The sequence below is a fragment of the Nyctibius grandis genome, chromosome 11 (assembly GCF_013368605.1).
Source record: "Nyctibius grandis isolate bNycGra1 chromosome 11, bNycGra1.pri, whole genome shotgun sequence".
NCBI lineage: Eukaryota > Metazoa > Chordata > Aves > Nyctibiiformes > Nyctibiidae > Nyctibius > Nyctibius grandis.
In genome coordinates this window covers 18,994,350-19,008,481 of record NC_090668.1, presented here as the reverse complement: position 1 = coordinate 19,008,481, position 14,132 = coordinate 18,994,350, and the positions used below count along the sequence as shown (strand labels likewise).

At 49.1% G+C, this 14,132-nt stretch overlaps 1 protein-coding gene across 4 annotated transcripts; it reads right to left on the bottom strand.

The window, feature by feature from the left end:
* Positions 1 to 124: 124 nt before the first annotated feature.
* On the bottom strand, positions 125 to 13,591 carry DET1 (DET1 partner of COP1 E3 ubiquitin ligase). Of its 4 annotated transcripts, none has more exons than XM_068410358.1 (5): positions 13,508 to 13,591; positions 11,600 to 12,735; positions 8,367 to 8,557; positions 6,536 to 6,727; positions 125 to 2,867 (listed from the first exon to the last, which is right to left on the bottom strand). In XM_068410358.1, the coding sequence occupies exons 2-5, from the start codon at positions 12,680 to 12,682 to the stop codon at positions 2,678 to 2,680; spliced, it is 1,656 nt and encodes a 551-aa protein (XP_068266459.1). In that variant the 5' UTR covers positions 12,683 to 12,735; positions 13,508 to 13,591; the 3' UTR covers positions 125 to 2,677. The 4 variants fall into 4 exon arrangements, with proteins under 4 accessions (XP_068266459.1, XP_068266461.1, XP_068266460.1 ...); XM_068410360.1 differs by having other exon boundaries at positions 11,600 to 12,711; positions 13,547 to 13,591; XM_068410359.1 differs by having other exon boundaries at positions 13,547 to 13,584.
* Positions 13,592 to 14,132: the final 541 nt, after the last annotated feature.

Here is a 14,132-nt window from a genome sequence, read left to right as displayed (position 1 = left end):
ACAAACATTCATCCTAGCCTAGGAAAAATATCAGGTAGAAAATATCTCCCCTTTCCTCACCCCGCCCCCCACACCCCCCCACACTTTTTGTTTCTTAAATAAAAGAATCAAAATTTCAAGCATGAGAGACTTTTCTTTCAATACATTTCTGTAATAAAATTAACTCAGTTGTAGATATAAAATGCAGCAGCTAAGACCAGAGGATCTGCTATGCTACTCCAAGGCAATTAATACCCAGAATGATCAACCAGTTTGTCTGCAAACATAATAAGAAAATACTGAGCACTTATCCAGCACTTTTTATCCATGAATCTCAAAGTGTTTTACAAAAGCTGAAAATATGTTTTTGGCCTCATTTACAGAGAAGAAAACACCAGCTGGAACAGGAAGAGATTTGCCCCCCCAGTCACAGAACAATTTAACAGCAGATCTAAGAACAGATCTCTGGTCTCTCAGCCTCAAGGCCAACAATCCGTGCCATGCTCTCTGCTTCACACAGGACAGCCTGAATTGGGCAAAAGCCCTGGATGCAGAAATGCCGAAGTGGTTTATCTTTTTGCCACTGAAAAACAAGTCTAAATGGAGGTCCAACAGCTATTTTAGTAAACACTGACCTCGCAAGGCTGTGATGCCAAGGAGTAAAACCAGCCTTGGATGGAGTTGCTGAGAGCTTTGGAAAAGAAAAGAAAAAAAAAAAGTCTCATACTGGAAGCGTGAACAAATGTGAGAGCGGTGCAGGAGGAGGTAAATCCATGAACTACAGTGTGCAAATGATTCTCCACTTGGAGCTTTAATTGAATGTTTGAGGAACAGATCACAGGATAAAAACCTAAAATCTTGACAAATAGTGTTATTAGATGGAGAGGAACCTGGAGCTAAAGCACGCACGGCCTGACACCTCCTCTATTAGCAGTCTTCTGACCTGAAGTCGCTCCTGACAGACCTGAGAAACCAACAGTGCAAACACCAGGAAAAGAGCGGTGAAATACAATGCCTTACCCTAGAAATACATTTAGCAAGGCCAGGAGAGGAAAGAAGTACCAGGAGACAGAGAGTAAAGGCTGATTCAAGGACCCCAGGGCACCCTCCATTACCAGGTCCACTGTTCATGCTATAAGCAGGCACGAGCAACCCACACAGTTACTTTCCTATGCATTACCATGCAAAATGAATGCATGACTTCAACACTGTTCTTCACAGGCATGTGGCCACAACACATCACCCACAGCTCATTTTGGTCCAAACAAGACACCCACAGGGTCTTTCAAAGTAGAGGGTCTCCTGTGTGTAAGCACCAATTCTCCAATGCCCCCTCTGTACCTCCCATGGGAATGGGACAATAGCAGGCTCCAGCTCCCGACAGAGCACCTCGTGATGCTGGGATGGCATAAACCAGCCTGTGTGCCCCAAAACCCAAATGTTGGCCTAGAACCAAAACCTCCATTTTTAAGAGAGAAGGGCAGGCCAGCATCCTCACCAGCCCATGGTGGCAGCTGATATTACACCCGGGAGCTTGTTTTGTCAGCAGCATAAACACCGCAGTGGTCCAGTCAGCATCGACGCACCAGCCAGCTGTGATTTGAAGCCTGGGAACAGCAAATCAGGTTCTCACAGAGAACAGTGTTATCAAACAGGGACAGGTAAGCAACCTAAGTCAACAAGCTCATCTCCTAACTGCAAACCTGCAGCAATGCACATTAATTCAGGTCTCCTCCCTGCTTTCTGGGCAAACCCAAATGCTACTAATTCTCCACACTTGTATTCCAACACACAGGAGGGTGCCAGCAGCTGGGTCTCCCTTCCCCTCAGCAGCAGAACCTGCAGATGGCTGCGAGGATTCACCCCCAGGCTGCAGAAAAGTCCTTCTGACACGAGCAAGGAGCTGCTGTTGATCCCCACACCCTTCCCAGCCAGCCATCTTCCTTCTGTGCCCACCTCCCCATGCATTAGAGACAAAACCAGCTGTCCTGGCTTTCTGGTATTAACTTTCACTTAGGAGCTTTTACAGATACTAAGGCACAAAGATTAAGTGACTTGCATAAGAGTCAGGAACGCATCTCATGTCTCTCAATTGCAGTGATTTCTCACACCTTTTTTTCCTGACCTCTTGCATATTAAAATCATGTGAGTAGATTGTGTGGATGAGGACAGGATTTCATTTCCCTAGTAATACTGAAGATACAAACACGAGTAGCTGTATTTCTAAGCCCTTCCCACGGCTCCCATCCATTCCCTCTATGACACGCTGTTTGTCTCAACAAGGTAGGAGAGCATCAGTGCAGAAGGGAACACTCCACAAATGCGTTGCAAAGCTCCAGCTTTGCCATCCTATGACCTACAACAGGAGAGAAAATGGACATTCTTCTGCGAAACCAGGAAAGGAACCTCAGCTACACTTTGTTCACCAACAGGAATAGGGAACAACAGCAGCACTTAATGCAGCGGGACCTCCGCAGTACAAACAGGGTCAGAAGAAACATTCACAGACCTAACTTGAGCAGATCAGCTTTCCACAGCCGAGGGCCCTGTGAGATGACGGCTGGTAGGAGCTCCCAGGTCAGGTTTCTTGACATGAGTGACGGTTTGGTTTCCTAGAAGGCGCGAGTCGTCTGGCTTTCGTGCGTCTGCGGCAGAGGCCCAGACCCAAGGAGAGCAGCTGCCCTGGTTACGTGTCACACTACGTGCAGCTGTGCCTCATGTGGAAGTTAACCACGTACTCTGCGTTAGTGCGCTGCACCGAGATGGCAAAGGGCTCGAAGGGGTGGAAGGTGAACGCAACCAGGCGTCGCACTGTGTGATTGATGGGTCGCCCCAGGAGTCCCGCCTGGATCTCAAACTTCAGGAGGCCAGAATCACGAGCATAAAATCTGAAAGGAAGAGAAAGTCAATTATGGCTGCTCCCAGCTATTGATTTTGCCATCTGGGCTCTTCACACACAGAGACAAGTGCCTTGTTCAATGTCTGGTACTCCCTCAGGGGCAGGAGGTCCTCAGCTGGGTGTCTGACTCTACAGGAAAGTCCCTCCCAGGGCAGCTAGTTTTCCACTGTCTAGAAAAGCTTGAGTTCATTTTAGTATCATCAGTGAAAGAACTCTGCCTGTCATTTTGGTGGATGTAGCTGACTTCACAAGAGGGAATAAGTTTGGTCCAGACCCCACTTGTGCAGGTATAAGTGTAAGGCCACCCCTTCCCTCTCCTGGTGCTGCTCTTGTGCTTTGCTACATCCTCATTCAGTCAAGGAAGGTGAAGAGCTGGATCCAATTCTGTTCAAGAGTGCCAAGTTGTATTTTACAGCTCAAGCAAGGCTTTGCAGTTCCTTTTAGATTTCCATCAAAAAAAGCATTAACAAGATAGGCTAGGCAGGAAGTACCTGGTGGATGGCATTCAACAGTCACAGCAAGAGCAGAGGTCAAGGAAAATCTTGTGTCCTTCTGCTGTCACCCACAAACCTGCCTGTGGGTCAAGCTCATTTGTGTCTCCAAACAGGTGAGCTCTAGAACACAGCTTCAGCACAAAGGGAACACTGCCAAGGGGATGATGCAAACAGCGCTGAAGAGACAGGCGAGCCTAGGAAGCTCTTTGCTTCTTGAACCTTCCCTGCGTACTCTGTGTAACCGACATAAGCCCAGGTAACACCACTGTCCTGTACTGCTGTGGGAACTGGGGACTCTCTGAGATAACCCAAACCTCCCCAAGACTTTGGTGGAGCTTTCTGGGATGCGGTGGTGGAGGTTTCTGGATGTGGTACCTTCACAAAGCAGCTGGGCTGTAACTCAAGCCCTCACCCTGAAGTTGTCTCAGTTCATTAGACCATTTTCTCTGCTCTTTCACTTTCAGGCACAGAATTGCCATTTTGCCTCCCAGCTGTTTCCTTTTCCACCATCACTTAGTACATGTGGATATTTTGCATTTTCCTCTGGTTTTAACTCAGAGAATGCTTTTAATCTCAGAGCACATTTCCCGCCCCCCGCCAGCAATACCATGCACTCAGCTCTCAGCCTAGAAGAACGAGTGATGACAGATACAGGCGATGCTGTTTCAGGAGCAGACATACTCCACATTTTAACAACACAGCCTATCGGGAACCTCATGTTCTTCCTGGAGGGCCACTCTCCTTTCCCTTCCTCTGAATCAAAGTGCCAGCCAGCCCTGCCTGAAAATTGCACACAAGAACCCAGCAAGAGAGTCACAATCTTGGTATTTGTCTTTTCAAAAAGCCCTTTCCCTCCTACACAAGGCTGGGTATGTGGAGGGCCATTCTTTAAATAAAGCACAGTCCCCCGTCTGCTCCTCTCTCTCCCCAATTCACAATAATTTACTACTCAAGATGAAGCTCCCTGTAATCTCAAAGATGTGCTCAGTTTGGTATTTTTAAATCTATTTTTAAAAGTGCTCTGCAATCAGGGGCCATTTCCATGGGCTCTCACTCTGGGGATAAATTAGGCACTGCAATATAAAATTGTATGTCAACAGAAACAGCAAGACCAGCCTTTTCAAACCGTATGAAAATGGAAGATTTATCTGCAGACCGATTTTTTGGTTAAATGGCTCCTTATTAGCCATCTAGATGGATTTTAGAGACCCCCTACTATAGGTAAGGCTGTGTTAGAGCCTCTTCCTCACAAGTGCCATCATTTCACCCAGTGAATATCTCTTCAAGCCTCCTGAAAAGATACTGGAAGATGGCGGTGATGGGGAACCTAAAGTCCTTCCCGCCTGAGAGTAAACAATCTCTGGTCTCTCACGTAGCCAGAGTCAAGAGTTGAACCTTCTGGTATGCAGAAAGGCACTAAGGGTTAAAAGGACAGAGTGCACAGAGGCACTGAAACCGAAGTGGAAGAGGTATGGAGGCCTTCCTATCTCGCACATCGTGCCAGGAAACTGCACACTGCACACCGATTATAATACCCTTAGCTGCTGAAGGGGTTTGCATTCCAGCCAATTATAGGACTTACATTACAAATCCTATGGCCCCTCATTTCCAAGCCCTCTAACCACAACGGGCAGCAGCATTATTTTATTAATCCCTTTGTTTTGCATGTGAGAAACACAGCAGCACTATTTCAGCTACTGAATAGTTAAGGTTAGTGCCTCGTCTTCTGCTTACCTTCCAAAAACCAGGAGCCCCACTGCTCCGAGGCCCTATTCAAGTCCTAATTGACTCTGCACAGCTTTGAGCTTGAAAAGCTCTGGCTCTGAAATGCCGGTTTGCTCAGGGGAGGGAGGGAAGGTGGCACTTCAGCTTTGTTTACTACAAAGACGTAACCGCAGCAAATGACTGCGGTTCTGCTCCCTTTTGTCTGCAGGAGCCATACGCAGGTTGGCGCTGGCAGACAACTGCCGCCCTGCAAGTTTTCCCCACGTCAAGCATGACAAGGGGGAAAGGGCAGGCTTTTATCTGCAGATAACATGGGAGCTGGAGATCAAACCAAATCATGCAGGCAGAAAAATCAATTAAATATACATAATTTGGGAATTGAGAGCGCAGGAATAATCAGAGGTTCCCCGCTACCTGAGTCAGGGCCAGGGGAGATATGAAACCACTTTTTGAGAATTGCATTGATGAAAATAAAGTTGGGAAACCGGCCAGAATGGTCTCCCTAGGCTGACTGAGCCCCCAGTACGTGTGCGGTCACTAAACAAAGCACTTAGGCATTGAAAGCTCTCTTTGTTTTCAGAGCATAGGTTTGCTTTTGTAGGACTCTAAGTGGAAAGACTATTCTGCCTGGAGAACTCAGCCTCTTTGAGCTTTTCAGGCTGGAGATGTTGGATTTTTAACCACTACTACTTGCAGCCATGGCTGCTGCCAACAAAAAGAAATAAATAAACCTGGTGTTTCTGCAAGAAGCATTGCAAACCTCCTTATTCCCAAGCTCGGACTTATTTCTGTCTGAGTCTTCGATGCTGGCAGAAGGAAAGGCACAGAATAGCCCTTACACTTGGCTAAGACTCCTACTAAATTTCCTACAGATCACAGAAAGAAGTGGGGTATGAAGAGGAGTACAGCTCCCAGGGTGAGAATTGTAAACAAGGCAAGCCTGAAAATAGCTAAATCGATACCACAGGCATTCTGAATAACACCTAACCCAGCTGCTATTTTATTCACAGGACAAACAAGATCATCCTTGCCAGCTAAACCCACATGCTCAAAAGGGACCCTTCCAGCATAGGAAAGCAGGCATCCAGAACCATATCACTCTGCAGCCCAAACACAAGGACAGGACTGCAAGAAGAGGAGGAGGAGCAAGAGCATTCACACGGAAATGGCTCAGGCTTCATTACCCAAACCCTCCCCAGGGCAGCTCAGTGAGAAGACCTGAAGAGCCCTCCCCCACACACAAGATAAAACAGTTATCACAAGGAGAGAGGCCAAGCTTTGCGGGACTGCTGAAATAAACCCTCTGGTGAAAGGATGTCATAAGATAAAGGCCTCAACCTCCTTCCTTTTCTGCACCTTTGATGCCACACGGCAGAGGTGATTTAGAGTTACTCTTACACTGCCCTCCTCACATACAGCTTCCTGACCTGTTCCATACCTTATAGGGTGATCACCGCAGGTCTTGGGCCGCTCCATGACTGACACCCACTTGTCATCATAGCTGAAAAGGGAGAGGTCGAGGTACGGGCTGCCACTGTACGACTGGGCACTGATCGGGAGCTGGCCCAGCAGCCTCCGCACGGCCTCTGTGTGCCCTCCATACTTGGCATTCACAATAGTGTCTTTGAACCTGCAGCAAACCGAGAAACAGGTTTTACTCACAAAGGCCACAGGTGAACAGCACAGCTTAAATATTAACTAAGGAGGAAAAGTGATAGGGAAAGAAAAACAGCAGCAGTGTAAGAACTAAAACAGCTCATTTCCAAAGATGTATCACAGTGATTCAAGCATCAACCAGTTCTGGTGACCTTTTTATCCTCCCTCAGCATTACTGTTTCTGCTCTGAAAGTCCAAACTGACAGAAGGACAAGACTGTGCCTACCCACAAGGTCTGGCCCCAGCTGCTCTGCAGTACAGGAAATGAACAGGATCAGAAACAGGGAGAGATGGATTAGCAGCTTATCAGTCAATCCAAGGTTTACCATGAAGCCTGGAAACAGCACAAGCAAAAGCCAGAGGATTTCACAGTAACAGTTGAGCCCTTAATGTTGACTTGAGAATCCTCCTCTCTCTAGCTGCTATGTTTTAAATGCGTAAAGGGAGAAACCTTAGATGAGGAAGAACCTTGACGAGAAACCTAAAGCTCTTCAGAAACTACAGTGAGCCGAAAGTTCTTCCTGGTGTAGAGATTAACACAGGCTGGATTTCTCTTTCCAAGTAAAATTTGAGCTTTCCATGTACAAGAACATCCAGATCAGCTGCATGGATGTCATACATCAAGGAGGGTAAAACATTTCCATTTGACCAGAAACACTCAGCCAAAAGCCAGCTCACTGTGGCTTATGCTCTATTATACTTTGCTATGAAAGCTGAACACTCCTGTTACAGGTCCTTGTAGCCAAGAGGATGAAAAGATTCTCCTCTCTAACACAAGGTAGGAGCTGTTCAGGTGTCTGTGGTGAGCTCGCTTTCTCTCTCCCACGAAGCATTACAGATTTCCTGACAGGCAGCTCTAGAAAGTTACAGACACAGTCAACTTCCTCTTACTTACGTGAAGTCAACCTAAAATCAACAGAAGCTTCATGCCCATAAGTGACTGCCAAGTACTTTGGATGATGTGAAACAAGTCACTGGAAGAACAAAACACCCTGAGTCACATAAAAATATATTCCAAGAGAAATAAACACACTCTGCCTCATTAAAACCACGTTTGACTGTTCAAGCACATTCTAGAAACCCAGGTTATTTTGCTCAGCTTTCACAACAGGTCTAGGCAGATGAGTTTCCTTTCTCCTAGCACAGTTTGATGAGAACCAGAAGCTTGTGACTGATCTTGGAGAAAATGCTACAGAACCGTCTGATGCACACTAAATTCAGAGAATACCACTTGGCAAAACAGGTCCGATTAGATGACACTAGCGTCTTGACCAATCTTAGCTTCAGGGACCTAAGCTACTGGGCAGTAACATTTCAACAACCTCCAGAAGAGTTACTGCTCAACAAGAGCTGGAAACATCTTTCCCTCAAAATTCCTTTTCCTTCTTCTAAGCGCCGGATCGCCACTGCTCTGTTGCTGTAACAAGACAGATGCTGTGCAATATAAAATCAGATGCATAAGGCTGCAAGATGAACCAAGCCAGACCCTTGCATCATTCAGCGACTAAAGGAACTGGTTTTCTCAGGGTTGCCGTCGTTATTTGATACTAGCCTTCAGCTGACGGGGGCGAGCGTGTGTCTATACGGTATAAAACATGCTCCGAATGGCTCACCGGCGCTGGATCTGCCTGGCAAAGTTGTTGCTGGAAGCTGAGCAGGGGAACTGGACCGCCTCACTGTGCAGGGTGGCATTCCTGAAGAGGTCACAGAAGTTCTCAAACAGCTCCAGCAGCTCATCAGACGTATTCTCGAATACTGCGATAACTTCTGTGGTCACCATGTTGTACACGACAAAGAACGAAGGCTGGGGAGAGAGGCAGAGGCAGCGGTTACCCAGGAGAGCACAGGTGGGGAAGCTGTCCCTTCCTTCTCCCCACATGACAGCACAGACCCTGTCCAAATTTCTCTGCAGCACAGGAGAATCCCACATCCTCACTCTAACCCATTCTGCTATTCAAATGCCTCAACAGGTACCAAATTATCCACCTTTTAACTGTGATTATTTATGAAGAAAACTTAATGGTCTTCCAATTTTTTCAGCTCAAACTGGATGTCAATATTTCTGTTTTCCTCTCTGCCTTCCACCAAATCCAAAATGCTTTCTAAAGTGCCAACTTTAATTTTCATTCCTGCTGACAAAATGGTTTTAAATCCAGTGCTAGCTGGCCAAAAATTCTTTTTTCCTTTGGGTAGAGACATTATTTTCTTCCCCTTCTTAGTATTTCCATCACACAGAGATGAGCCTTTTTAGTGTACTGTGCACTACACCACTGCCTGCAAAAAGTTGTGCCCTCCAGGTACCCTGCTGGCACAGAAATGAAAATCTGAAAGACATTAATGACTTCTTTTTAATGCCGACATTCTCATGCAAGAAGGCCCAGGCACCACGCTGTGGATTGGCAATGGCAGTGTTTCATGGCACAAAATGAGCAAGAAATTGGGGAAAAAGGTGACACTGTGTCAGCACAGCTACATCCAAGGGAGACGACGTTTCCATCCCATTGGGAAAGGGCAGATTTAATCCTTAGTCATCAAAAGTAGCTTTCATTAGAGACAGGAGTGCCAACACCCCAGCACCCCAAAGTAAGAACCTGCCCCTATTTCAAAAGTAACTAATTCCCATGGTACATGCACATATCTGGTTAAATCTTCTGTCAATAAAGGCAATTTCTAAATGCTTCACCTCCTGCTCCCAAACAATGCTCAGGGATGACGGCAGGCACTCTGCCCACCCCACCCACCAGCAAATATCACAAGGTTTGTTTGTTTTACAGCCCCAAAATAAACTGTGATAATACAATCCAGCCCCCACACGTCAAAGTGAAGCGCGCTAGATGAGGTTACTCACTAGACTACTGCCTAAGGAAAGGGAAGCCCTTCTGAAACACAGGGCTGAAGCAGAGAGAAAATAAGAGAAGACAGCAGAAGGAAAAACTATTTACATCATTGAAGACTGCAGGGAGTATCCTCCAACCTTAAATAAAAAAGTTCCTTTGCCAGGTTAACACACAGACACATCTACAGGATGTTCTTGACCAGAGAAACTACCTTCACTGCATTTTAGCAGCACCTGTGACAACGCAAAACACCGTCACAGCATGGGTGGCAGAAGTGAAGTGTCACAAAAAGCACACAGCAAAGGTGGCAAGTCTATCAACACAAGCCTAGAACAACAACAAAAAACTCCAAGCTACATATACAGAGCGTGCGATTAAAAACCTTGAAGGATTCAGAGCAGCTCCTGACAAAATACAAGCAACCCACAGGCATGAACAGCAACTTCCTCAACCTTCTTGGCAGAGAAGCCAAGGAGAAGAGAGGAGCCTGAAATTGGATGAAACCTCATGTTCCTCTCTGATAGAAGAAAGAAAAATTGGAGCTTTAGGTATTTTATGAGCCAAGTTTTCTTCAGGAAGCCCTAACACAAAGCCTACATTCAGGCAGGTCTGCAGAGACTGCTCCACATCTGGAATTATCTCCTGAAAGAACTGAGAAATGAGATGTTTTTCCTCCAGCAGAAAACTCACCGCCTGAGGAACACCACAAACCACAACCTGCATCTTAAAGCAACCCTCGGGTGAAGCAAGTCAAGAGCAGGCAGTAGCAAACCAGGCACAAAAGCCTTGGTAACCACAGCAGAGAGCGGAGCCAAGCCTACCACAAACGTTTACATCAGGGTCAGGAGCACCGTTCCAGATACCAGCAACCAGCAGAACGCTGCAGGCCACTTTCATAAAGCTTTAATGTTTTTGAGACAGCCACTCAATTTTACACAAAAGGGTAAAATTGATTAGATTAAGCCTCACCTATTCCCTCCCAAAGCAACTACCCCAAACAAACACCACATAAGAGAAAAATAAAACAAACCAGAATCACCTTCCAGAAGAATTAGACTAAGGCAACACACAAAGAACCACCCTCCGTTTCTTCTAGGATGTAAATCCTGGATCTGGCAAAGACAGGGAGGAAGAGAAGGGTATGAAAGAAAAACAAACATGTAGGGAACAATCAGACCTACAAGCAGCACTGGAGATTTATTACAAATTCTTGCTAAATACTTTCAACAGAATAAAACCCAAGCGGATTAAAGCAATAGAACAGGTTAAAACATCCTTCTCGGTTTCACAGAGCTCAAAACCTGACCACCACTCTAACAGTAGTGAAAAGAGATGATCAACCTGCGGGATGGTGAAACGTCTGGAGGGACTCAGCACTGACTGAGCTACCTTTGCTGTAATTCAACTTCTTTAGTACCAAAATGAAAGGAGAAGCAATTGGCACATTAGCTAGAGCTAAGAGCTGCTACTCCAATTTGGAGAGATCATAAATACTATCTCTTACTGAAGCTTGAAAGAGTAAGTATGTAGGCAGAACAGAGAAGGTAATAAAGAGTGAGGATGTAGGCAGAACTGAGAAGGTAATAAAAATGAAGACTATTATATTTGAAAAACATGCTTGAAGATACATGAGGAAAGGGAGAGACTACCTCTACAATATAAGTGTACTATATGAAATATCAGCTAAAAAAAAAATCAGCTGGGGATCTGGGGGCGGAAGAGGGTTGTACAGCATCTATGAGCATGGGGAACAATCCCTGGAGAAAGGGGACTCAATAACGTCAGATCTTTTCTCTCTCATTTTTAGTTGAGAAGGAAGCGATGAAATTTTGAGAGCAAAAGATACAAAAGTTACTCAGTATCAGAAGCGTCAAATGTTCACACAAGAATGAAGCACCGGGGATCCTACACAACATTCACAGGCTCAGCTAAGCAGCACAGCTCACAGCATTGTACCTGCTCGAGCACTTGCCCCAAAGCATCGAGCAGCCTGAGGCGGCAGGCAGTACCTGGGACGGATCCGTCACCCGCAGCGTGACCACGTCTTCACTAGTGTATTTGATAAAGAGATGGTTCTCATCCAAAAGCTGCATCTTCCACATGCGGAGCTGCCTCAACTGATCAAAGTACTGGAAGAACCTTCTTTTTGCTATAGCGCTTCCGTCCTGCTCGGCCCTTCTCCACAGGTACACCAGCAGCCTGTGCTTCAAAGAGTTTATGAAGGGCTCTTTGTAGGGGTTGGCCATCCCCGTCTGAGTGTCCCGCTGCACCTCGGGATACACCGCAGACAGAGTCAGGAGATCGTCCTCGTAGCAGAAGCGGCCAATAGTCCGTACGTCGATGAACGTACCCTCAGGTGTTACCTGAAAGACGTGAATAGTCTGTTGCTGCACAGAGAGAATGGCCAAGATGTTCTTATAGAGGTACAGCCCCTGGTTGTGAGACAGGATGACTTTGTCACATTTGAAAGTCCGTGTGTCACAGAGTCTGCCCGTGTGGAGGTCTATGATATGCAAGGAATAATCCTCCAAGGGGGACCGGGGATTAGGGGTCACCGACTCGCTGTTGCGGTAAACCTCGAAGAAGGGAGGGTGAGGCTCCTCGGGCAGGTACGCGGCAGAGCCAACGATCACATATCGACAGTCGTCGGTGAACAAGCTGCACTCACGGTTCAAGTGCTCCCCATTGGAGGCCACGTTGGTGATATGGAGCAGGACAAAGAAGCGTTCAAAGAGCCGTCCCCGGATGTTGACAGATCTTTGGTCGTTGCCGTTGGCCAGGATCTCTCCCTCATAGCCTTGCAGGAGGTCTTCTGCTGCCTGGCAGCCTTGATACTCATAGATCTCCAGAGAGGTCTGGTCAGAGGAGAAGGCAATAAAGTAGCGGCCGTCGGGGGAGAACTTGCGCAAGAAGCAGGGTGGCTTCTCCACATTGACCACGGTGAAGTTGGGGAAGACGTTCTGGTGGAAGACACGGACTTGGTGCCAGTGGGTGCCGGCTTTGCCCGAGCTGATCCGGCGGCGCTCCAGGCGGTGGATGACATTCTGGTTCTGGATGCGGCGAGGCCTGATCGTGGGGGCGTCATGGTCCATGGTCAGAGCTCTACTTCATCTTCATCCTGCTGGGGGGAGAGCACACATGTGCCCTGGGACCACAGAGAGACTGGGGGTGAATTCAGGGTACTGAGGGACCTGCTTGCAGGGATGGCGTGGGGGGAAGCTCCATAGCATGCAGGGAGCAGGGGGGTCAGCTGAAAACTGCAGACATGTCTTTGGAAAGGGGGGAGATGACACAAGACACTGGGGAGAGAGAGATGGAGAGACTGGGAGACAGACCTCAGTGGGAGATATGAGGGGAAAAAACAGGGGAACCCAGAGGGAACCCCGGTGGAGCAGGAGGTGATGGAATCTGCAGGCCTGTCTGCTGATGAGGGAGACACAGGGGGGCACCGGGAGGGGATGGAGGGAGCTGGGGAGCGGGGCAGGTACAGGTGAGCACCAAGGGAATGGAAGCAGCCCCCAGGCACCGGAGAGGGAATGAGGGGAGCCAGGGATAATCCGCAGACCTGCCTACTAACAGGAAGGCGCTGGGAGACAGCTGGGAAGGATGCAGCGAGCTGGGGGGCACATGAGGGGTCACCGAGACGCCTACGGGCCTGCCTGCCGAGGAGGCCATAGAGAGCCCCGGGTACCCGGCGGTTGTGAGGGGACCCTGAGCTCCAGAGGAAGCCTAGGGGAAGCTGCGGGCCCGCCTGCCCAGGGGAGCGGGGCCCCCAGCTGCTCTCCCGCCGGCCCGGAGGGTGAGAGGACACGGGGGAACCGGGGGCCGCGCTGGCCTCCTAGCCAGGCAAGGACCCGGGGGGGGGGGGGGTGCGCGGTGCGGCCGGACGCGGGGCGGAAAGCCGCGGCTGCGCTCACCGCTGGGTCCCGGCGCTGGGTCCCGCCGCCGCCACTCACCCTATGGCCGCCGCCATCTTTCCGCCACCGCACGACGACGCGCCGCGACGGCGGGAGGGTGTCACCCCCACTTCCGCTTCCGGCCGCCGGGCCAGAGAGGCCAGCCGGGCCCGGCCAGACTGTCAGCAGACGGGGGAGCCCGCGCCCCCTGGCGGGGCGGAGGGAGCACTGCGGGGCGCGCCCGGGCACCCCACGCACCCCTGAAACCTGCACCCACCCTGCACCCCCCCTGCGCCCCTCCTGCACCCCCCCTGCACCCCTCCTGCACCCCTCCTGCACCCCTCCTGCACCCGCCCTGCACCCATCCTTCCCCCCGCCTCCCTACACCCCTGGCAACCCCTGAACCCTTTCACCCCCTTCACCCACCCTGCACCCTATCCCCACACTCCCTGCACCCATCCTGCACCCCGGCCACCCCATCCCAGCAGCCTCTAAACCCCCATACAACCATCTCCAAGCCACCTGCACCATCCTGTACCCCCATCCCCGCACCCCAAACACCCCCTGAACCCCCCTATGCCTTGAGCGTCCCAGACCCCTCCATCCCCAGGCACCGCCTGAACCCCGCGTCCCCGCACAGGGACAC

Bases quoted from the DNA above. Each gene is read 5' to 3' on its own strand.
- DET1 (XM_068410358.1), bottom strand. From the start codon at position 12,682: ATGGACCATGACGCCCCCACGATCAGGCCTCGCCGCATCCAGAACCAG. The intron at 8,558-11,599 runs GTACTGCCTGCC...CTCTCTCCCCAG, and splicing joins GGGTGACGGATCCGTCCCAG to CCTTCGTTCTTTGTCGTGTA. The intron at 2,868-6,535 runs GTATGGAACAGG...TCTTCCTTTCAG, and splicing joins TGCGGTGATCACCCTATAAG to ATTTTATGCTCGTGATTCTG.